This window comes from Somniosus microcephalus, chromosome 2 (assembly GCF_052327205.1).
Source record: "Somniosus microcephalus isolate GS21.2 chromosome 2, FLI_Smic_1.0, whole genome shotgun sequence".
Classification (NCBI taxonomy): domain Eukaryota; kingdom Metazoa; phylum Chordata; class Chondrichthyes; order Squaliformes; family Somniosidae; genus Somniosus; species Somniosus microcephalus.
In genome coordinates, this window is record NC_140988.1 from 54,995,672 (window position 1) to 55,021,604 (window position 25,933).

The following is a 25,933-nucleotide window of genomic DNA, read 5'->3' on the forward strand; positions in this document are numbered from 1 at the left end:
CCAATCAAGCGGGCTGCTTTGTCCTCGATGGTGTCAAGCTTCTCGAGTGTTGTTGGAGCTGCACTCATCCAGGCAAGTGGAGAGTGTTCCATCACACTCCTGCCTTGTGCCATGTAGATGCTGGAAAGACTTTGGGGAGTCAGAAGGTGAGACATTCGCCGCAAAATACCCAGCCTCTGACCTGCTCTTGTAGCCACAGTATTTATGTGGCTGGTCCAGTTAAGTTTCTGGTCAATGGTGACTGACCCCAGGATGTTGTTGGTGGGGGATTCGGCAATGGTAATGCTGTTGAATGTCAAGGGGCGGTGGTTGGACTGTCGCTTGTTGGAGATAGTCATTACCAGGCATTTGTGTGGCGCGAATATTACTTGCCACTTATCAGCCCAAGCCTGAATGTCGTCCAGGTCTTGCTGCATTCAGTTATGGACTGCTTCAGTATCTGAAGAGTTGCGAATGGAACTGAACACTGTGCAATCATCAGCGAACATCCCCACTTCTGACCTTATGATGGAGAGAAGGTCATTGATGAAGCAGCTGAAGGTGGTTGGGCCCAGGACACTGCCCTGAGGAACTCCTGCAGCGATGGTCTGGAGCTCAGATGATTGACCTTCAACAACTACAACCATCTTCCTTTGTGCTAGGTATGACTCCAGCCAGTGAAGAGTTTTCCCCCTGATTCCCATTGACTTCAATTTTACTAGAGCTCCTTGATACCACACTCGGTCAAATGCTGCCTTGACGTCAAGGGCAGTCACTCTCACCTCTCCTCTGGAATTCAGCTCTTTTGTTTGGACCAAGGCTGTAATGAGGTCTGGAGCCGAGTGGAAAATCACTTCCTGTTCACGAATGTGACATTTTCTGGGAACATCTGTGGCATCAAGTAAAGACAACATCAGGCTTTGATGTCTCCCTGGTAAAATAGCCTGCCACCATTCACTGTCAAGGCTCACCCATGGTTATGGTACAAAAGGGCACATGGTGCCATACCAGACCATGGAATCAAACTTGAGGAGAGGAAAGAACAAGAGAATTGAAAATAAATTGGCAAGAAACCAAAACAACTCGTATCCCACAGTGCATTATGGGGGCATTTTTTGTTTCTCTACTGCCCCATTTTTCATCGTGAAAGGGGTAGTAGCAAGATGAAAACAGTAAAAATAAACTTCCTGCCGACTTCCCGTCCAATCCGATTTTCAACGAGCTGCGATTTAGGCTGCCAGCATTCCTGCTGGCCACGGGTGGGAGACTCATTATTCAGTGCAAATCGGGGTTCAATGGTACCCTTAGGAACCCATTGGCAATTCCGCCATCACCAGTGAGATGCCCGCTCAGTGGTACAACAACTCACTGTTCATGGGCGATAGAGTGGGAAATGGCTGGTCCAACATCAGTTAAAGGGATCGCTGGAAGAAAGTGTGGGAATATTATTCAGTTATTGATTTGGCAGTTTTGAGCCTTCAAGATTACCTCAATTGCCCTCCATGCTCCTTCAGCTCTTTAAATGATACCCTCCATCACCCTTCCCCCACTCCCCAGATCAATCTGTTCAGCCTTGCTCTTTAAGCTGGTACTGTAGGTTCATGCTCAGTGGTTGCTCTGCTGGATTTCCCACCCTCTGAAAACTGCAAGCTACCTGTCAGCACTCGAATCACATGAGCAGCCTGCTAACTACATTTAAATGAGGCCTGGCCATCAAAATGGTTTAGGTCTCTTGCCAAGAACCGCTTAGGTGTTGTGATCGCTCGGCTCATCACCTACCCGACATACACCAAAAACCAAAATTGGGACCCGTGTGTCCACTTAAAAAAATTCAAACTAAAAAAACTCTGTATATGAGAGCGCGCTAAAGAAAACCTGTGTGAACAGTCCACAGCCTAGTTTAGTTGTATGTATTAAAAAATCTGATATACTGTAACAATAAAATATTCCATTTAAAGGTTTGTAATCATCTCGTTTATGGGAGTTGGCATCACAACACAATGCAATTTCATGTATTACATAATTTTCTACTAAATGAAAATTGTAAAGCATGTTTTAAAATAATATTTTTCCAACTGATACTATATGAATCGTCAGATTATCTTACAATTGTGCCTGTCGCAATTTTCTGTTTATCTGTCTTCCTTAAGCGGGACACAGTTTGTAGATTTAACTAGAGCTGAGATTGCAAAATATTGACTTTGGAGACGATGATAATACTGCTCTTTGATCAAATGGGGCCACAGTGAGTTAGATGAAGAGGTAACAAACTATAATGATATCAGCAGTATTATTAAAACATAAACAATCTTCCTCTGGCATCGGTTTAAACTGAGACCTAAACTTTGCTAATACCGTCTACCTTATTCAGCGAATAGACTTTTTTTTGTATCATTAAATTGTCTGAAACAACTGCAGCAATCTTAATTAATAAATGCACATCTTCTGTAGGTTAAAACAGCAGATCATTAATATCCTAACAAATCACATGGGAAAAGAATAGAGAACTGGATGGCTCACAGGGAAATACATAGTATTAATCTAATCAAAGGGTTCAGAAGACAGCAAAAACATAAGAGTGAAGCTTGTTTTGACTGTTATTCACCTGAAGCTTGAGATTGGATTATTGCCATCTAATTCTTTGACAGCCATCCAGTAACTATACATATTACAGTATATGAAGGATAACAAATTTTGCATTTATTTTTTCCTCCAGTTTCTTCCCTTATCCCATCCCTGCATAATCATAATCATAATCAACATTATTGTCATTGTTAGTGCACAAGTGCAGTACAACGAAATGTAGGCTTGCGGCTCCCGAGAGTGTACATTTAGATTAAGACATTTAAACATTCAACATACATTTGGCTTGTAATACATTAACATAAACATACACAATGACTTATGCTGGGGTATTCCTGGAGTGTATACGGGATGGTTTCCTGGACCAATATGTCGAGGAACCAACCAGAGATCAGGCCATCTTAGACTGGGTATTATGTAACGAGAAAGGATTAATTAACAATCTTGTTGTACGAGGCCCCTTCGGTCGAAGCGATCATAATATGATCGAATTCTTCATTAAGATGGAGAATGAAGTAGTTGACTCAGAAACTAGGGTCCTCTATTTAAATAAAGGAAACTACGATGGTCTGAGGAGTGAGTTGGGTAGGATTGATTGGGGAATGGCACTCAAAGGGTTGACGGTGGATAGGCAATGGCAAACATTCAAAGATCGAATGGATGAACTACAGAACTTGATCATCCCAGTTTGGCATAAAAATAAAACAAAAAAGGTGACTCAACCGTGGCTAACAAGGGAAATTAGGGATAGCATAAGATCCAAGGAGAGGACATATAAATTGGCCAGAAAAAGCAATAATCCTGAGAATTGGGAGCAGTTCACCAAAGGAGGACAAAGGGATTAATTAAGAAAGGGAAAATAGAATATGAGAGTAAGCTTGCAGGGAACATAAAAACTGACTGTAAAAGCTTTTATAGATATGTGAAGAGAAAAAGATTGGTGAAGTCAAGCAAAGGTCCCTTGCAGTCAGAATCGGGGGAATTCATAATGGGGAACAAAGAAATGGCGGACCAACTAAATACATATTTTGGTTCTGTCTTCACAAAGGAGGACACAAATAACCTCCCAGAAATACTGGGGAACATAGGGTCTGATGAAAGGGTGGAACTGAAAGAAATCAGTATTTGTAGGGAAATGGTGTTAGGAAAATTGATGGGACTGAAGGCCGATAAATCCCCAGGGCCTGATAATCTACATCCCAGGGTACTTAAGGAAGTGGCCCTAGAAATAGTAGATGCATTGCTGGTCATCTTCCAGAACTCGATAAACTCTGGAACAGTACCCATGGATTGGAGGGTAGCTAATGTTACCCCACTATTCAAAAAAGGTGGCAGAGAAAAAGCGGGGAATTATAGACCGGTAAGCCTGACATCGGTAGTGGGGAAAATGCTAGAGTGCATTATAAAAGATGTAATAGCAGAGCTCTTGGAAAGCAGTGACAGGATCGGACAAAGTCAACATGGATTTACAAAAGGTAAATCATGCTTGACTAATCTACTGGAATTTTTTGAGGATGTAACTGGTAAAATAGATAAGGGAGAACCAGTGGATGTGGTGTATTTGGACTTTCAGAAGGCTTTCGATAAGGTCCCGCATAAGAGATTAGCGTGCAAAATTAAGGCACATGGGATTGGGGGCAAGGTATTGACTTGGATAGAGAACTGGTTGGCGGACAGAAAGCAAAGAGTTGGAATAAACGGGTCGTTTTCCGAGTGGCAGGCAGTGACTAGTGGGGTACCGCAAGGATCGGTCCTAGGACCCCAGCTGTTCACAATATATATTAATGATCTGGATGAGGGAATTGGATGTAAAATCTCCAAATTTGCAGATGACACAAAGCTGGGTGGGAGAGTATGCTGTGAGGAGGATGTCATGAAACTCCAGTACGATTTGGACAGGTTAGGTGATTGGGCAGAAACATGGCAAATGCACTACAATGTGGATAAATGTGAGGTTATCCACTTTGGTGGCAAAAACAGGAAGGCAGATTATTATTTGAATGGCAATAGATTGGGAGAAGGGGAAGTGCAAAGAGACCTGGGTGTTCTTGTGCATCAGTCGCTGAAGGTAAGCATGCAGGTGCAGCAGGCGGTTAAGAAGGCAAATGGTATGTTGGCCTTCGTAACAAGAGGGTTCGAGTACAGGAACAAGGATGTCTTGCTACAGTTATACAGGGCCTTGGTGAGACCGCACCTTGAGTATTGTGTGCAGTTTTGGTCGCCTTATCTGAGGAAGGACGTTCTTGCCATGGAAGGAGTGCAGCGAAGATTCACCAGGCTGATACCTGGGATGGCAGGAATGACGTATGAGGAGAGATTGCGTCGATTGGGCTTATATTCACTGGAGTTTAGAAGATTGAGAGGGGATCTCATCGAAACCTATAAAATTCTGTCAGGCCTGGACAGACTAGATGCTGGAAGGATGTTCCCGATGGTCGGGGAGTCCAGAACCAGGGGTCATAGTCTAAGGATAAGGGGTAGGACATTTAGGACTGAAATGAGGAGGAATTTCTTCACCCAAAGAGTGGTGAACCTGTGGAATTCTCTGCCACAGAGGGCGGTTGAGGCCAGTTCATTAAATATATTCAAGAAAGAGTTGGATATATTTCTTAAGGCTAAAGGGATCAAGGGATATGGGGAGAAGGCAGGGACAGGGTACTGGATTTGAATGATCAGCCATGATCTCATTGAATGGCGGAGCAGGCTCGAAGGGCCAAATGGCCTACTCCTGCTCCTATCTTCTATGTTTCTATGTTTCTTCTATGTACAGTGTCATGGAACTTGTGGCTCTCTGGTACCTCACTCAACTATTGAGTAACTCAGCAAAGGTGAGGGTTCAAACCGGAGACTTACCTGGTCTGTAATGATTTACTACCATACCATACATTGCAGTCTCCTAAGCCACTGGGTGAGCTAAATTTGGATTTTTTAAATGTTTTTTCAGTGGTTATAACAGACATTTTGTTGACCTCACAGGATACTGGATTTATAGCATTGGACCTCACAGTAACCCACCCAAAATTGGATCAAGTACCTAATCTTAAACAGATAGTCTGGTACTGTAAATATACTATTACGTACTGCAACACTCTGCTGCTCTCTTTGTTATCAAAAAATGCTTTCACATTTCCGGATCAAGTTCAGTTTGGATCTATTGCTTAAAACCAAATTTGATCCTGCAGTCTGTTTACACAGCAGCATGTCCCTGAAGTAGGAAGATTGTTGGACTGGATCAGATTTCTGTCTCACACCTGCCTTGTTGTATATGGAAGTAAAAAACTCAATGGATTCCAATCAGATTGGAGTCAGATCTATGTGATCTGCAGCTGCTTTAAAAGCCCTGCTTCACCTCAACATCCATTTAGAACATTTTAACAAAGTTCAACACAGAGCAACCTAGACTATTACCAATGGCAACAGTATCATTTCATCTATAGCAGTGTTTTCTTCAAAACTGGGCTGATGGAATTGTCCAGAAACTGAGGTGATGCTATCAAAACTTGTGGATGATGCCATCTCCCTGATATGTTTACAAAACCAAATCATGCAGATTTATAGTTGGGAACAGAATAACAGTGGCTTAAAAACTGATCATAGGAAGTGCGCATTTTTGGTCTGTAGTGACAGATAATGGATTAACTGATTATAGATAATTCACCATGGAATTGTATGAACGTCATATCCGATGTTCACAGGACCATAAAAAAGTAGGAAAGAAAAGGTCACTTATCCAAACCAGTTCACTCCATTATAAGTCTCCATGCAGGAGGCAAAGATTCCATTTTTATCTCCCTCCACTTTTGCTGCCAGACTCTTTAATCAAGATTTTGCATATTTCTTTTTTCTTTTTCAAATTTGGATTTGTTGATGAATTGTTGCACTTGTCCAAGAGTTTGGTAATGGAGCAATTTTTAACTGTTGGCACCCAATATCAACATCAAGTATGCCCAGGTCATGTTTATCACAGCTGTACAAAGAATAACGTTCCTCTATTCTGCTCTAGAGTAGTACTGGTTGAGCCTCAGTATATCACCACTTACTGCACTAGTGTAAATTTTTCCATTTATCCTATGACAATGCCGTGGCCCCTCCAAGTAAGGCTGCCAATTTGTACTAAACTATAGCCAGTATTTTGCTGTTGACTTGTAACTATTAGCAACAAGAGTTGAGGCTGCTCAACTTTGTTTTCATGTAAAGCCCTTACATCCAGCTGAGACGATATTCATCTGATCAGTTTGGCCTCGATTTAACTCAGAGTGCAAGAGTGTACAAACTGACATGACAACTAGTCTCCAATCTATCTTTTTTAAAGCATGCCTGAATCGGTATTTACTATACTTGGTGATAGCCAATCGATAAATAACAACTGTCGGGTGTTGAAATTCTTCTGTGCACGATCTGTAATGCATTGGTCAACATGTTTTTATAAAATCCCTGTATGCTGCACTATTTTAACAAAGTCATTAACCCATTTAAAATAAATTGATTCTCAAATTTGTTAAAAAAAAGCACAGATGAAATTCAACATGAACACAATAACCAGTGTGCTAAAAATAGTACACAAAAGTTCCTTTTTTAACTAAATATGAACAAAATGTATAATCACATTCTCTTTTCCTTGTAGCACATAAAGTATTTCTCCACATAATTTTAGAAACTTTTAATAAATTCCTCCATCTTATTTTTTCAAAAAGATCAGACCGATCTCCTTCATCTAACTAAGCATAATCTACAGCTCATGATCCAAGACCTGGAACCATTTTGGTTGGCCTTCTTTGAATTTTTTCAATAAAAACTAGACACTATAGGCTGGATTTTACCAGCCCTGAGGAGGCGGGTTTGAAGATGGGTCAGGTGGGAAACTTTGAAAAAATGACGGCGGGTTCCAATCCCGCCATCAACCCGCCTCCGCGCAACTTTGCTAGAGGCGGGCTTGCACAGTGTGTTTCGGTCACGCCTCCAAGCGGCGGGATAGGCCCTTAAGGCACTTAACTACTGCTTAAGGACCTCTATAATGCCATTTTGAGAGGCCTTTCACATATTCCCACATTTCCAACATGCTGCATGTATCCCCTGAAACATGCCAGCTAATCCTATCGGGTTCACAAGTAGCTGGCTTCCTAACAGCTGCAGCTCCACCATAAAAATGGAGTTTTCACAGTTGCAGGTGGCAGAACTTTATTGTTTCAGGTCTTGGAGAACTTTTTGCAAGTCTACTGATTTTGGAAGTGGTGAAGCTGAGATCCATCTCCACTGTGACCTCCTGGGAAAACCCTCTCCCCACCTTGACTGAGCGCTTCCTCAACTGAGGTATCTACCAGCATCATGGGAACCATTTATTTCCTTTCATCCTGGACTTCAGATTTGGACGAAGAGCAGCCACAGCAGCAGCAGAACCAGGAACAAGAGCAGCAGCAGCAGCAACAACAGGAGCGCCAACCTGCTGCTTACCCACCTGACAGAAGGCGCCAGCGCAGGGAAGCACGTCGCTGCAGGAGATACCCCCAAAACAGGGTTTACAGGATGAGGATGAGCTTCCTCAACATGAGTGAGCAGCAGTGCCAAAGGAGGCTGAGACTTTCGCGAGAGGTAGTGGGTGACATCTGCGCAATGCTGCACCAATACCTGGAGCCCAGAGGATCCAGTGGACACCGCTTACCAGTGGCTGTCAAAGCCACCACCGCACTCAACTTTTTTGCTTCAGGCTCCTTCCAGGGATCATCAGCAGACATCAGCGGCATCTCCCAGTCGGCTGCACACACTTGCATCACGCAGTTAACCAATGCCCTCTTTGCAAAGGCACACAATTACGTACACTTCTCCACAGATCAAGCAAGTATAACCGCGCGTGCGGTTGGCTTTGCAAATATGGCAGGCTTGCCAAGGGTGCAGGGCATCGTAGACTGCACATATGTGGCCCTTAAGGCACCCCATCACAACCCAGCTATTTTTGTCAACCGCAAGGGCTTCCATTCCCTGAACGTGCAACTGGTGTGTAACCACAGGAAGGACATTTTGTATGTTTGCACCAAGTACCCTGGCAGTTGCCATGACTCGTTCATCCTGTGGCAGTCTAGTGTGCCTCCGCTCTTCAGTCCACCAAACCAACTTTGCAGATGGCTACTTGGAGACAAGGGCTATCCCCTGAAGACGTGGCTAATTACGCCGTTCAGGAGGACATCGAACGAAGCTGAGGAGCGCTACAACTCCAGCCACATTTTGACCAGATCCATTATTGAGCAAACCATCGGCTTGCTGAAGATGCGATTCAGATGCCTTGACAGATCAGGTGAAGCCCTTCAGTACTCAGCAGCCAGGGTCTCTAGAATCGTCGTGGTCTGCTGTGCGCTGCACAACATCGCACAGCATCGTGGCTTGCAGCTGCCTGAGGAACAAGTGGCTCAGCGCATAGCCTCCTCAGATGAGGAGGAGGAGGAGAACGAGAATGAAGGCCTTGCGGAGGCGCATCACCCAGCTGCAGCAGCACGCGAGCACATTGCTGCCCGGGATGCAAGGGATGCACTCATCTTGGCCAGATTTGCTTAAGTTGGCCAATCAAACACGTGCCTGGCACCTTCTTACCACACCATAGAGAATGGGCAAGAACCTATGGCTTCCTATCACTCTGATCACCATCATGACAAATCCAATGCACCCTGAGCCCTCAATGTGAAACATTTCCGAAATGACAGAGTCCAGAACTTCAACAGTTTGCCATCACTTCATTTTAATACATTGACTAAAGGATGGCATTTACCAATTAAACACAACAGAACACCCAAGTGACTACCCTTGTGACTACTTGTGCTTTATCTTCCTCTTACGCGTGCTCCTACGTGGTGCTTCCCCTGTGGCTTCAGCAGATGTAGAGGCCCCTTGCTCACTTTCATGCTGCTCCTGCTTCGATGCCTTTGGTGGGCATCCTCTGGGGTTGCGAACCTGAGGGGGCTCGGCAACAGTCTGCTCCTCCTGCGTCTGCGCAGGGGCTGAGATGCCCATCTCAACTGGGTGAGGACTCTGACCGAGGGCTCCGTAGTGGCATGGTCGTGTGAGCGCTTGGAGAGGAGCCCCAACTTCTTTGTTGTCTGCCACCAACATCCCTCTCAGTGCTAGCAAGTGGCTTGATAGCACCTTGCTGCGCATCAGGGGGGCCATGAGGACCCGTATCTGCACTGGCAGTCCTACTCCAGAGGACTTCCATGAAGGTCTGGTTTCACTGATCAATAGCTGCCCATCGCTCCTCCAGAGATGTCAGTCTATTCTGATCATTCACCATGTTTTCAACACTCTGGCGACTTAGCTCCTCCATGGCCGTAGCCATCCTCTCCTCTACTGTAGCCATCCTTTCCACGGTGATGCGTTCATGCGCCAATGCCTCCACAAAGGCTCTGCTCACGTTAGCGTTGGACTCCTCCATCCTCTCCACACTCGCAGTGGCCCAGGAGACAAAACCTGCCAGAGACTCCTGCACCTGTTCCTGGAGTTCCAGCACCACTCTCCTTCTGGATGGACCCGGAGGCACAGGGTCTACATGCAGCTGAGCAGAGCAGAGCTGGGAGCGCCCTACAGCCTCCGACGAGGACTCTCCACTGCTGTCCGTCTCCACCATCTGCTGATGCTCACTTGTGAGCTGTGATACAACAGGTGACAACACTACTCTATGTCCCGAAGGTCCCACCGAGGTGTGCGTTTCTACGCTGGTGCTGGGTGCGCTTTATTCTGCAGACGCTGCGCCCTCAGAGGTTGCAGGTTCCTCTGAGGAGTCTTCTGGCTCCGGCTCTTCCTCCTGGACAGTGGGGAGGGCGGCTGTCGATGGTCCTGTGGGGGAATAAAGGCATGAGTTAGACATGTGATATTAACGTAGCATGCACATGGGCTTGTGCAGATGATCATAATTCAATATGTATGAGCATCAGAAACCATATCAGTCACTCATGCAATGTAAATGAGATAGATGCAAAATTATTCTGTCACCTGCTTGCTCTGATGCGTCCGTCTGTCCGTCCCCCACTTCCACATCCTCCTCGGTTCCAATGATCTCTAGGGCCACCTCCTTGGCATTAGTGAGCTGGGCTACTGAAGGTGGCCCTCCTCCTGTCTTCTCCTTTTCCCTCTTATTGTAAGCTCTCTTTTCCTGCAATGAGGGACACAAGTGGAGTTTTAGTGAGAATCATGGAGTGAGTGCAGATAATCCATAGCATAGATGCTTAGAAGGATACAAAGATGGAGTGAGGTCCCAATTCTAAGGGCCCTGTTGTTAGTTGTTGTCATAGCATAACAGTGATAGAGAGTGTGAGGGCAGCATAGTCGAATAGTGAAGTGATTGTGTACATAGAGAGAGAGGGATGTAAGGGTAAAGTGGGATGTGGAGGAGTAGGTTGACAATGCATTGTGATGGTGCTGAGAGGAGATGGGGAGCAGAATGAGGGTAAAGGTGATGCTATACTCACTTTGCCTGTTCGGACAAGGTCATTGAACCTCTTTTGGCACTGCAGCCAGGTTCTGCTGCACATTGATCTGGAGCTGACCTCCTGAGCCAGTTGCACCCACATAACTTTGGTCTGCTGGGGAGGTTTATTCCTCCCAGAGAATGGAAACAGCACCTCCTTTTGTGCTTTGGCTCCCTCCACCAGAGCATGGAGGGAATCATTATCAAACCGTGGTGAGGCCTTGGGCCTTGAAGTAGACATTTCACGAGCTCCAAACACTTTGAAGAGAAGCAATCACAAGTGCAGAGGCTGAAAATGAAACAAGGCTGCTTGGAGCCCTTAAATGCAGCTGGAGAAATGACATCATCAGAGGCGAGTTTCAGGCCCAAAAAACTAATTGGGCCAGGGGTGCGCACACGCTAGGAATCAATTGCCCAATTAGGGCAAAATAGATAAATTATCCCGCATGACAGCGGAGGCAGGAGCAGGACCAGGACCCATCGACTACCTGACCCGCCCCCAATGGTAAAATCCAGCCCTATGTGTATTCAAATTAATGCTTCATGGAGTGCCTGTATAACTTCCTAGGAGGTACACCCAATGATCTACCCATACACCTCCATAGTTTATTTAACTTGACAATTGCATCCAACCAATATGACAACATTTTCAATATTTGGTCAGCTATCACACCATATCTTTGGCCAGTTTATTCAACAACATACCTCCATTGTGCAATCAATGTGCTAACTTTTACAAGCAACCTCAACAATAAATAATGCATGCTATTCAACTGCCCAGTTGTTAAGTCCCTGTAGAGCTTTTTGAATTATGGTTCTTTCCTCAAAACATTGATATTAACAAAGTTAAACAACCTACTTTACCCTTGTAGAGTTTATTAATGAATAATAACAAAATTAGGGATCAATCCCTGGTAACTCCATTGGTAAATAATTATTCCAGAAATGTGTCTGGAGTAATATTAGTAAAAGGAAAAATATCAGTATAATAAATTATGTAAGGCAATATTCTCAGTTTAAGGACATTATACACTTGTAATATTATGTGCATCGTGGCATCTGTACCAAATAATGGTGTACATTAATTTATTTCCAGGTTATAACTGTGCAATATTATACTACAAACACTTAAAGTGTTCATATCAAATTCCTCTCTGTTATCTCGATGAAGGCTTAAGCCTGTTAACAATAAATAGGTTGACACTTCCATTAAAATAATGGAGAATAATTTAGTATGGGTGCATTAAGTGGTCATATGATAATTTCAAGCTCATATGAATAAAAATGGTTGCCAATCCTTTGCAAATCATACAGCAATCGAAAAGGATCACCTGTATTCCATTTGTAAATCACAGTAAAACTATTTCAGTGAAAACATGAAACATTTTGTTGTACATTAAATGGGTGATGGTATCATCTCAGGAAGTTTTAGAGGTAGAGGTACATCAGTCCAGAGAATAGTTCATCTTGCATACTGCCACGATCCAATCGGCAGAACAGTTGCACCAGTGCAAACCTTTTTCAAGAGATTTTTCATAACATCATTTTACACATAACTTTGTTTTACTTATCTGATTAACATGGTGCACACAATATTACAAATATATATTTTAAACTGAGAACATTGCCTTGCATAGTGTCAGCTGTGGCTCAGTGGGTAGCACTCTCTAGGTGGGAGGGGCTAGGAGTGAGCCAGGTGTGACTGGTTGCCTAATTGCAGCTGGGTGTTGGAGGAAGTTTTGTAAAAAGTTGGTGGAGGGTTTTGGGGTGTTGTTTTCAGGTTTTCAGGTTTTAGGGCCTTTTTGGCCCACAAAGAACAGCCAGATGGCTGCTGAGGGGTCCGGAGTGCCGGGCCCCTCAGAGGACAATATTCCCGAGAGGAATTTTATTTGGGAAGAAACTGTGGTGGGAAGGGGGAAAAAAAGTCCCAAAGATTTGGGCCGGGACCTCAGGAGGTTTGGCAAAGAAAATATGGTGGTGGTGCAATGTGAAGATAAGAAGATTCGAGCCTGGGATATAATCCAGGCGGTTCATGAGGACTGTGGTGAGGGAAGCTGTTTTGCCTGCCGACCAAAACCAAATGTGGGATTTGAGGTGACGGTCAGTGGCCGTGAGGAGGTGGAAAAACTGCTGCTCAGTCTGAAAGTTGGGGAGAAATTTTTGGAGGTGACTCTGCTATATTCAGAGGAGGTGGTGGTTTCATTTTTGAACTTGCCTGTGTACATCGAGGACGAAGTGCTGAGCAAAAAGTTGGAGTCGTGGGACATTAAAATCTGTTCCGAAATAAAGAGGAGGTACTATCCGGGAACACGGGTAGCAGACGGAACCCGGTATGTAAAGGTGCGGTTCCCAGAGGGGGTGAGGTCTTTGCCTTACAGTATGAAGTTCGAGACACTGGAAGGAGTACAATACTTTCGTGTGCTGCACGATAACCAAGTAAAGGTACGTTACTATTGTCTGGGACATGACCATCTCGTGAGAAACTGTCCTGATTTGTATTGTTACAATTGCGGTGAGTCGGGACATATCGTGTGGAGCTGCAAGGCGGAGAGCTGTGGGGTGTGTCATAAAGGCCCCGCCCGCTGTGAGTGTGTGGCTGAAGGGAGCGAAATGAGTGATGAGGAGATGGGAGAAGGAGCAGGAGAGGAGTGTGGAATGGCCGGAGGTGCGGTGCAGTCGGAGGACACAGCCGGTAAAATGAAGGAAAAAGGAGCACAGGAAGAGGCAGAGGTTGGCGGAGCGGAGATCGAGATGGAGATGGCGGAAAACACGGCGAGTGCTATGGAGGGGAACAAAGACAGCAGCAAGGGTCGAGTGCAGACTCGAGCCTTAGTGCAGTTCGGCTCCCCCTGGGGAGTCTGGTGTCTGCAGGGGGAGAGGAGGCAGGAGCGGGGTGTGTGGTGGAAGTGAGTGCTCCGGGGAAAGGCGGGGAGTCGGATATTTTGGTGAGCGGGAGGGGGCAGGGCGGGGAGAGGGTGCAAGAGGCAGGAGCCTTAAAGGGACAGCAGAATGGGATCGGCGAGATAGAGACGTCAGAAGGGAACAATCTAGGTGCGCCATTGTCCCATGGAGAGAGGGAACAAGGTGCAAGGGTCAGAAGTAGAGACGTGGTCGAAGGGGGCGGCACAGTGGGAGAAACTGCGATAGCAGGAAGGCTCTCTATGGGAGATGAAGTATCTGACGGGGAGCAGGATTATGTATCTGACGGGGAGCAGGCACAGGGGGTTGCAGAAGTGCTTGAGTGTGAGGAATTAGAGGGGGACAGAGACATGGAAGTCGGGGATGGGGTGGCATCATGTGGAAAGGGAAAGGTTAGTGAAGGGCAGAAGGAGGGAGAAAGGGCAGCTCCTGGGCCCAAAGTTAAGGCAAGGAAGAGGCTGAAACAGCAGGGAGGGGTCAAACAGGAGGGGAAAAAGAGCCGGAGGCTGCAGGAAAAAGCAACTGCTGGCCGAAAAGTGAGAAGGAGCATGAGAGGAGGGAAGAGCCAGAGATTAAATGATGGGGAGATTATTGGGCATACTTCCCTTCTTTGGAGCCATGATTACATTGGTCTCGATCAATGTGAACGGACTGAGGGGTGAGAAGAAATTGCAGCAGTTGTCGCAGGGTTTTAAAGGCACGGACTTGTTGTGTCTGCAAGAAACCTTTTGGGATGAGGATATTCTAGAAAGAGTTCAGAAGGTTTGGAAGGGAGAGGTGTTTGCAAGTTGTGCAAACAATAACCGTAGAGGGGTGGCTGTTTTGGTGAGTCCGTCCATGGAAGAGAATGTTGCCTTGGTGGACAAGGACACTGAGGGGAGATTTTTACGGCTAAGGGTAAAATTGGAGGGATTTAATTGTGATCTTTTTAATATCTATGCACCGAACGACCATTGCAAGCGTCGCGAGTTTTTTCGGTGGTTATTCACTGAAGTGGCAGAGGTGGAAAATCCTTGTATAGTGGGGGATTTTAATGTATTTTTATCTTGGATGGACATTTCAGCCCAGATGACCTTTAAAGAGGATAACTCCAGAGGGATGATTATAAAAATGATGGCAAATTTAAATTTGAGAGACTTATGGAGGGACTGGAACCCCATAAAAAGGGAGTTCTCCAGAGCAGGTTGGGTGGGTGATGTTTTAAAATAGAGCCGAATAGATTTTGTGTTAATGCGGGAAGGGTTAAGTTCGGAGGTGATGGAGATTTATTATAAAAAAGTATTTTTTAGTGATCACTTGGCTTTGGTTCTTAGAATTAGGAACAGCAGAGTTAAAATCGGTTCAGGGGTGTGGATTTTAAACAATCAATACCTGAAGGAAAGTGCTTATAAAGAAGGGATTATAAATATAATAAAGAATGCTCAGAAGGAACTTTTGTTCTTGAAAGAAAGAAGAGTTTGGTGGGACTATTTCAAATATGAGGTAAAAGTTTTTTCGGTATGTTATGGGAAAAAGAGGGCGGCAGCTAACCGGCATCGAGAAGAGAATATAAACAAAAGGTTTACGGATGTCTGTAAAGCAGTTGACGGAGGGGATAAGGGAGCTGACTAAGTTCCGGGTGCTAAAGGAAGAGTGGGAATTATTGCAAGCTGAAAAATGCAAGGGGGCCATTCTCCGTGCAAAGGCTAGAGATGCATTGGAGGGCGAAAGATGCACTAGATATTTTCTAGAGCAAGAGAAGCTGTGACAGAGATTATCATTAATTGAGGAGTTGAAGGTTGGGGAGAAGATCATTCATGAAAGTGAGGAGATTTTGGAGGCAGCTAGCAGCTTTTATCAAGAGTTATGTACAAAAGAAGACATTTCCAATTTGGAAATGGAGAAGGTTACTGCTTTTATTGAAAAGGGTTTAAAGGAGGATGAGAGAAGCATGTGTGATAAAGAAGTAGGATTAGCAGAAATAAAAATAGCAATAAGTGGAATGAAGGGGGGGAAAAGCCCAGGGTCCGATGGACTAAGTGCAGAATTTTATAAGGAATTTTTTGAGATTTTAAGTCCATTGCTCTTAGAAGTTTTTAAGGAAATTAAAATTGAGGGAAGCCTGGCCCCATCTATGAGGAGAGGTATCATAAGCTTAGCTTATATAAAAATAAAGGGGATAGATGGGATCTGAAGAATTGGAGGCCCATCACACTATTAAATGTGGATTATAAGATCTTGGCGAGGGTTATGGCAAATCGTTTGAAGGAGGTGTTACCGGAGATAGTTTGGCCCTCTCAGTCCTATGGAGTCATGGGCCGGGACATCACAGACTCTGTGGTCTCAATCCGAGATGCGATAGAACTCATGGAAGGGAGTGGGAGGGAGGCTTATGTATTAAAGATAGATCAAGAGAAAGCCTTTGATAGGGTCTCTCATGAGTTTTTATTGAAGGTTTTGGAAGCATTTGGTTTCAAGGAAAATTTCATTCAGTGGATAAGGATTTTTTATTCAAACATATTTAGCTGTGTTAAATGTAATGGTTTTTTTATCTAAGTATTTTCCGATACAGAGATCAGTGAGACAGGGTTGTCCCCTGTCCCCACTGCTGTACACATTGGTAGCAGAACCATTAGGTTACATGATGTGAAAGAAACAAGGTGTAGTTGGGATTGTGGTACCCAGTTCCGGGCTGGTGTCGGTGATACACCAATATGCAGATGACACAACATTGAGAAATGGGGAGTCAGTGAGGAAAGCTATGGAGGTAGTGGAGGAATATTGTAGAGCTTCAGGTGCCAGAGTGAATTATAGTAAGTCCCAATGCCTGGTTGCAGGGAGGGGTAGGGGGGAATGGTTGGGGGAATGTCCCTTTTAAGGTGGTGGAGGTTTTGGAAGTTCTGGGGGTGCATATGGGGTGCAAGAAAGACAGGGAAGAAGTGGATCGATTAAATTGGGAACCGAAGATTATGAAAATTAAAAAGATTTTGGGAAGATGGGAAAGAAGGTGGTTGAAAGTGCAAGGAAGAGCGACATTGGTGTCTGCTCTCCTGCTATCTAAGCTATGGTACTTATTAACGGTGGAGGATATTCCTGAGTGGGCAGAAAAGTCCATCCGAGAGGCTTGTGTGAGGTTTTTATGGGAAGGGAAACCAGCCTTGGTGGCTTACAATACCATCATTGGACGGAGAAATCAGGGAAGACTCAACTTCTCAGATATTGATTTGAAGAAAAAATCCTTTAGAATCAAATGGGTGAAGAGATTTCTTCAGAAGTCAAATTCAAGTTTTTGGAAGAGTTGTTTTGAGCATTTTTTAAAACAAAGTGGGATAGGAGGGCAGGGGATATTGTATATGGAATATACAATAATATGTTTTTGAAATCGATTAAGCTTCTCCCTAGGTTTTATAAGGGGGTTGTAGAGACTTGGGCTCAATTTTTAAAAAATGTGCAGTTTATGCCCAAGGGGGCTGAGGAATTTTTAGAACAGCCCTCATTTTTGAACAGGTGGGTCAACATCGAAGGAGAGGTTTTATTTAATCAAGCTTTTATAAAAGCTGGGATTATATCGGTGAAAGATGTATTATACAAGGTGATTCCAGGTTGGTTGCCGGAAGCGATAGTGAGGGACATGGTGTGGGAGGAGGATCAGGAGGTAGAAGGAAAAGCAATAGGAATCATGTATGAGAAGATTGTGAGGGCAATGCCACAGGATTGGATGGAAGAAATAAATGCGGAAATCTCCAAAGGAAGTAAAATGCGTCCTGCTTTTCCAAGCTTTGTACTGGAGAAAGGGGGAGAGTTAATCCAATTTGACAACTGTAATACTCGAGATTTCTATGAGGTATTCAGAGAATGGAGGTTCAAGACACCTGCTGGTCAGGAGTTTTGGCAGAGTATATACCCACAGCTGGACTTCAACAGGATTTGGAAGGGAGCGTGGGCGAATTTTAAATGCCCAGAATGGATTGAACTGGATTTCAAATTGGCTCATAACCGGATTTTTACCATGACGGTCTTGTGCAAGATTGGACGAGTGGAGGCGGCAACTTGCCCAATGTGTGGGACACAGGATGAGACTCTGTCCCATTTACTGGTGTTATGTCCGCAGTTAAATGACTTTAAGTACTATGTTCGACAGTTGTGTGAAGCTTTTTTGCTGGGTGGGGACCGAACAGCAAGAATGGGAATCCCGTGGGACTCAATTTTGAGATGGGGATTGCAGGAGAGTCTGCCAGAGTCTAGCGGAGCGGCAATTAATTTAATGTTCAGTTTGGCTAGATTCGTGATTGTGCAAAGAAGGAATGCTCTGTTTTTTAAGGGGAGGAGAATCAATCTAAGAGTATTTTAAATATAAGCTAAAAGACCATTATAAGGCTCTGTGGATGTTTTATTCAGAAAGGAATTTAAGGACAGTATTTTACAACCAATTTTTAAAGTACAATCGATTAATATATGTTACAGGTGACAAATTAAACTTCAGGTTTTGATGTTAAAATGTGGTGGCGGAATGGCTGTGCAGGGCGGTGGAATTGATTTGTATCATACAATGTAATGATCACGATGTTGTAAATGTTCTTAATGTTCAATAAAGGGTAATAAAAAATTTTTTAAAAAGTGGGTAGCACACTTGCCTCTGAGTCAGAAAGTTCTGGGTTCAAGTCCCACTCCAGACTTGAGCACAAAAATCTAGGCTGACACTCCAGTGCAGCACTGAGTGAGTGCTACACTGTTGGAGGTGCTCTGTTTCGGGTGAAATGTTAAACCAAAGCCCTTTCTGCTCTCTCACTTGGATATAAAAGATCCCATGGCACTATTTCGAAGAAGAGCAGCGGAGTTATCCCCAGTGTCCGCGCCAATATTTATCCCTCAATCAACATCACTATAAGAAAGATTATCTGCTCATGATCACATTGCTGTTTGTGGGAGCTTGCTGTACACACATTGGCCGCTGTGTTCCTACATTACAACAGTGACTACACTTCAAAGTACTTTGGGACATCCGGAGGTCATGAAAGATGCTATAAAAATGCAAGTTTTTCTTTAACCACATGAACTATTCCATTAACAACTTTAAAGCTATCCCAATAAAATGTACAAAATTATTAATGTCCTAATTTTATACAATCAATAATTCAGCTGTCTGCCAAACCTTGCAATGTGTAGATTTCAAAATGAATGACCTAACTTCAGATTTCTGAAAATAATACGACATAGTATTCACATTTTACTTTTTTTAGTTCTATCAGATGTCATTTGTCCAAATTGACCAGTTAACCAAACTGACTGGGCTCCCAACATGCACTATATAAATGATTCCCTCATACTACCTATCAGTTTCTCTTAACAAAAACTCCATGTACTAGTTCCTCAGGTTATTTCTGGTTGTCATTCCTATCACTCCTGTTCCTACTAATGGGAGTTAAACCTTTTCCTACCACTGTATGTGGTGCCATTACCAAGGAATGAGAATCTGCATCACCAGTAGGAGTCTTTCACTGATGGGGGTAAATGTGACTTTGGGCGCTAGTGTAAAATGGACGATATTGAGTCAGTCGCCCATTATACGTCTCTCCCCATTTTCATTTCTATTGAAGTCAGTGAATTCCCCCATGCACTGTAAAATAGCTTTCAAAACTAATTTGATTATACAATTGTTATAATGAACTTACTGAGCATATCTCATCTGGATTTGCATCAGGATACAGGAATAACAGCCCTTGTCTTCAGGTTTTGTGTCCTTTTATAATAATTTCCATTGCTTGATATTTTAACTTTGTGACTTCCTGACAGTGACTTTGTGACAGTTCTTTTGTGTTACATTTTGATAGCTCCACTGACCTTGCTATCTTCAATACTTAAATGAGATCATGTTCCTTCTATTATAAGTATTTGGGAGTTCACAATTCACATTGTGGAACTCACATTTTACTGCCAAATGCCCATTTACAAATCTTATCCACTATCTGAAGAGGATTGTTTTATGGTGTTTTTCTTAAGTGTGAAAAGATTTTCAAGTGCTGTTTTGGCACTATCATCATCACTCAGCACTGTATTAGTAAGACTGTCAAAAATATTCTGTAACTCCTCCCCACCGTAATGCAGGGGTAAAGTACTTTATTGCTCAAGTGCAGTAATATGATCTCCAATCATTGCCTCTTCAAACCTCTTTTAGCCAATTTTGGCAGCGAATTACAAGTGAGGACAGATGAGAATGTGCATCAAATGCAAGCAGGACAAGCAACAATGAGGTCATAACAGGCATGCAGATCACATTCAAATCGGTTTATTCCTCTCACCTATTGTAGCTGCTGTTGCTATAATCCTCATCACCAATGTTGTGAGTTCTGAATAAAACTGAAGAAACTCTTTGTTTTCTATGACAATTACTATCTTTGACATTATGCCTTCAGAAGCACTTCTGCCCACACACATCTCAGCCAGTACTTTACCAAATTCATGATAGCATTACCTCGTTGACTCACTCCATCTACTGGATACATATTGAATTGCATCATGTAGTCTTAAACACTGCATCAAGCACATCAAAACTGACAGTTGCTCGCTCAGCTTTCCTTTCCTCCTACAATCTTCAGGCTTTTAAACTCCAAGCTTGGCATAATCACTACTTTTTGATTGATCACATCTTCTCTCCTACTTTCTCTTATGCTTTCCCCATCATCTCTTCTAATCCCTCTATTTCTGCTCTGTTAAGCATTTTGGGGTGTTTTATGACATTAAAGGGTCTATGTAAATACAAGTAGTTGTACTCTATTAAGTGTTGATGTCAGTTGCAATGGGCTTTGTTTTACATGTGGGTTTCTCAATAGAAAAAGACTACATCTGTCACCTGATTAAAAAAATATTTGGTGAATATATGTGTTCATGTATTTTTGTGATTGCATGAATAGCACTGAAATTCAGAGCTTAATTTGTTAAAACAGATTTTAAAGGTCACCACTGTCATAGTAATATGTTATATAATTAAAAGATAAATAAATCCCACCTTAATCAGTCCTTTGGATTTGTTATTTCTCCTGTGCTTGTAAGTTAGCATCTATTTTACAAATGTTAAAAGTTCAGTGAGGTGAAGCATTTGTTCCACAAATGATTGCTGCTCAGCTAATGTGTCCAATCATTTTTTTGCTTGTCAGATAACCTTGGGTTTAGTCACACATCTAGCATTTAATGGGTGGTTGATATTCCAACATCCTGAAACTTCAGGTATAGTTTTCTAAACCAATCTCCACCCCATAGAGAGCCACCAGCAGCAACTCTGTAACACAAATACACCAATTTATAAAAATGATATATTTATTGACACAGTTGAATGCTTTTTGAGAATATCTTATTCAATAACTTTGACAATTGTTGAGACAAAGACAGAAACAGAAAAAAGCAAGGAGATATGCTTTCCTGGCCGGTCTCCCATCCTGTACCCTTCATTAACTTGAGTTAATCTAAAACTCTGCTGCCCATGTCCTAATCTGCACCAAGTCCCACTTACCTATCACTCCTGTGCTCACTGACCTATGTTGGCTCCCACCCACAAATGCCTCAAATTTAAACTTCACATCCTAATGTTCAAATCCCTTCATGGTCTAACCTCTCCCTATCTTGTAACCAACTCCAGCCCAACCACCCTCCGAGAACTTTACATTTTTCCAACTCTGGCCTTGAACACATCACCCACTTAATTCACCCATCATTGAAGGCCGGTCCTTCAGCTGTCTAGGCCCGAATGCTCTGGAATTATCTCCCTAAACCTGTCCACCTCTCCACTCCCTTAAGAGCCTTCTTAAAACCTATCTCTTTGACAAGGCTTTTCGTCACCTTACTATCTCCTTCTTTGGCTCAGTGTCAATTTTTGTCTGATTATGTATCTGTGAAATGCCTTGGTTTGTATTCCTACATTAAAGGTACCATATAAATGCAAGTTGTTGTTGTTGATAATTTCTGCAATAAACATTTTACAATTTAAATTTTAGTTACCTCCTTAAATTAAAATTGAGAGTCTCCATTTTCATTTCCAACCTGATCTGATGCTTCCTTTATATAACAGAATAGAAAGTCCAGCAATCTACACAGAAATATATAGAAGTTACAACGCAAAAAGAGGTCATAGGGCCCAACCAGTCCATATTGGCATTTACCTTCCACGTGACTAAGTCGTTCCAATCACATTTACCCTGTTCCCATATTCCTTCAATCCCATTTCCTCCATCCACCTATCCAATCTAATCTTGAATGCTGATAGTTTCTACTTCTAACTACAACAACTTATATTTATATAGCACCGTTAACATAGTAAAACGTCCCAAGACATTTCACAGGAGTATTCTAAGACAAAACATTTGACACCGAGCCACATAAGGAGAAATTAGGGCAGGTGACCAAAAGCTTGGTCAAAGAGGAGCATCTTAAAAGGAGGAAAGAGAGGTGGAGAGGTTTAGGCAGGGAATTCCAGAGCTTAGGGCCTAGGCAGCTGAAGGCACGGTCACCAATGGTTGAGCGATTATAATCAGGGATCCTCAAGACCCTGGAAGTGAAGTGCACAGCCTCGCAAATATCTGTGTGCGAGGCTTTGCTTTCTAAATTTCTTATATTTAATCTATGGCTCCTCGTTCTTAACCACTTCAACAACTGGAAACAGTCTGCTTCCAGTTACCCTGTCCCATCCTTTCATAACTTCAAAACTTCAATCATATTGAATTGTGTTATTCTAACGAAGAAGGACCCACTTTTTCAAGTCTTTCATCATGTTTGTATTTCTAAATACAGCAATTCTAACTAACTTATCTAATGTAATAAATTACTTTCCTTCCTACCCCCTCCCGCAATGAATGTCACACCTTAAGCATATGTGTAAGTCTGCGCAGGCGCCAGAAGGTGGGACAGTGCACCCCGGGAGTTGTAGTTTATTTCCAGCTCGCTGCCCCGCCATCTCAATCTCAATTTCTCGCAGTCCTGTCAAAGCCAATTGGGTGGGACAACAACTCCCACAAAACACCGCGCGACCGTGCTGCGCAAAGCATGACGGGCGCCGTTGTGCGGGAGGGACGGTTGGGTTGAGGTACCTGAGCAAGGTGTTGGGGGAGGGGAAGGACTACAGGTTCCAGAGTGCAGCAGGGTGGTTGGGAGGGAGGGAGATCACTTGCTCGCGCAGCCTGAGTGGAACGGCTGTTGGGCGAGTGCGAGACAGATGCGGGTAGCGCGCGCGAGAGTCGGACGTTAGGAGCGCGAGCTGCAGGCAGAGTGAGCGCGAGCCACTGCCTGGGGCTCAGTCACCGCCTCCGGCAGAGCGAGAGGCGCCGCGGGGCTGGCCAGACACACCGAGCCCGCACTGCTCCACCCACCTTTCCGCTGGCCGGTTTAAAGGGAACATTTCGCCCGGGGAGATTTAGCTCCAGCGAAGAGGGAAGAAGAGTGAGCGGAGAGACCGAGACAGAGTTAAAGAGGGAGCGGTACGACTCCCAGTCCCAGCTGTGAGAGCAGGGAGCGGGACAGAGGATCGGAAACAGCCCGGCACTGGGAGCAGGGAGCGGGACAGAGGATCGGGGACAGCCCGGCACTGGGAGCAGGGAGTGGGGCAGAGGATCGGGGACAGCCCGGCACTGGGAGCAGGGAGTGGGGCAGAGGATCCGGGGACAGCCCGGCACTGGGAGCAGGGAGTGGGGCAGAGGATCGGGGACAGCCCGGCACTGGGAGCAGGGAGTGGGGCAGAGGATCGGGGACAGCCCGGCACTGGGAGCAGGGAGTGGGGCAGAGGATCAGAAACTGCCCGGCACTGGGAGCAGGGAGTGGGGCAGAGGATCGGGGACAGCCCGGCACTGGGAGTGGGGCAGAGGATCGGGGACAGCCCGGCACTGGGAGCAGGGAGTGGGGCAGAGGATCGGGGACAGCCCGGCACTGGGAGCAGGGAGTGGGGCAGAGGATCGGGGACAGCCCGGCACTGGGAGCAGGGAGTGGGGCAGAGGATCAGAAACAGCCCGGCACTGGGAGCAGGGAGTGGGGCAGAGGATCGGAAACAGCCCGGCACTGGGAGCAGAGACCGAGGTTAATTCAGGACAAGTGTCTGCCCAGCAGCTTTTATTTTTAAACGTTGATTGCTTCTCTCACACAGCCCCCCCCGAGCGGTCTTAGTGTTTATATACACAGGCTGCAGTGAGACAATCCTCATCCCGACCCCAGGATCTCAGTCTGCCTGGCGTAACACGGAACAAGCGGAAGAAGGGGGAAGCATTTGGTCTGGGATCCTGCAGTTTGTTGCTGGGGTTAACTCATCATGTGAACCCTGAATGCAACACTTAGCCAGTGAGTGGGGGGATTCCAGTCCTACACCATTGAAACCTCGTTTCCTTCCCGAAGAAGCTTTGTTGCGCTGGATTTACGATGTGGAGGGCTCCAGAAGATCATGGACAGCTGCAGTAGGTTTGCAGATGAAATCATCTGGATGGAGCTACGATGAAGGCTGTGGTAACGAGAAGGATGAGGATATTGATCATTTTTAGATCTGTGGAAGAATAAGATCAAAGAAAACGACCAGGCAACGAGAGAATAAAAGATACAATGGATGGATATTGTATCCAACGATCACTCGGTACTATACGGCTAATATATAACAAATAGTAAACATACTAGTTGGATTTGTCACTGTTTAACCAACAAAGAGGAAACAAAACACGAAAGAAAATGGCTCAAATTTCGCTGCAGGTGCTTTATTGCAGAGAATAGTAGCGAGAAATTGTGGACTTTCTCGGAAGAACATTAATTCTCAGGCAGTACTGCTTTTAGTTTGGTCTTGTTTCTGTTTTTTATATATTTGTCAAATCTTCTCTCGTGCATATGCAATAAAACAAAGATAACGTCGCAGACAAAGAAGATCATCACTGCACGCAAAAATGTCTCAGAGTTTGTTGCAAGGAAAGAGGTTTTTCTGCAGGGAGTGGGTTTTCCATAAACTCCAGCATTGTCTTCAAGAAAAGAACAGTGGCAAAACGTTTGGGATCTCCAATCCCAGTGGGAATGGGGGGCTCCCTGGGAAAAACGCAGGAGGTATCGGGGGTATTCTGATCGTTGGGGGTCCTGGCAGCGGTAAGACAGCACTGTGCACTGAACTGGTTTGGCCCACCTGCCCGCAGCTGGTGCAGCGGGGTTTGCATCGTCAGGCACTCGCCTTTCACTTCTGTAAAGCCCAGGACGCGGACACACTCTGTGTTAGCAACTTCATCCGAAGCCTCGTCTCCCAGATTCGCAACAGCAGCCTGGTCCAGGAATATGAAGAGAAACTGCGAGAACCAGCCGTCCACAGCGTGCTGCAGGCTGGCGAATGTGAGAGGAATCCTGGGGAAGCCTTTAAAAGGTACAGTATAGTCAAAAATGAACAGTATCCTGATGAAGGTGTCTGATTTTTTTTAATGTACGCTATTTAGTACTGTATATGTATGGATGATTGTTTTAATCCTGGTTAATAATTATTTACATATGCAATTACAAATAATACCCATGAGTTACTACATAATGGTTGACAAGGCACGTGTATCTAAATAACTCTTAAATATTGTGCTGATTCCAAAGGGGTCAATTTAAAAACAAAAACTAAACAGATAAGGGGTTTTAGTTCTGCTTGCTCTCGGTACAGGTTTCCCACCTATAAATGCCGGTGTTGGACAGGCAATGATAGGCTGGCAATCTCAAGTTGTACTGCCAGCTCCACATCATGCTCTGACTAGAACATAGGAACAGGAGTAAGCCATTCAGCCCCCCGCACCTGTTCCGCCATTCAATTAGATCATGGCTGATCTGTACCTCAAACCCATTGACCCACCTTTGGTCTATATCCCTTGATGATACCCTTATCTAACAATAATCTATCTGTTGACAAGAAAATGCTCTGTTCAGCAATATCCAGATAAGAATTACATTTTAATACCGATGAAAATTAACTGGATAGTCGATGCTAACAAAAAAGTTAAAAATTACATTGTAAAAGTTTGATTTGTGCTGCTTGTAATTATGCTGCAG

The 25,933-nt window shown here is 44.3% G+C and overlaps 1 protein-coding gene across 1 annotated transcript in view; it reads left to right on the forward strand.

The window, feature by feature from the left end:
* The first annotated feature begins 23,075 nt into the window (after nt 1-23,075).
* Nucleotides 23,076-25,933, forward strand: part of ankrd50 (ankyrin repeat domain 50) — a 170,309-nt gene continuing 167,451 nt past the window's right edge. Inside the window, exon 1 of the mRNA XM_086009535.1 lies at nt 23,076-25,271. Coding sequence (XP_085865661.1) covers nt 24,811-25,271 — 461 coding nt within the window. The 5' untranslated portion in view covers nt 23,076-24,810. The remainder of the gene's footprint in view (nt 25,272-25,933) is intronic.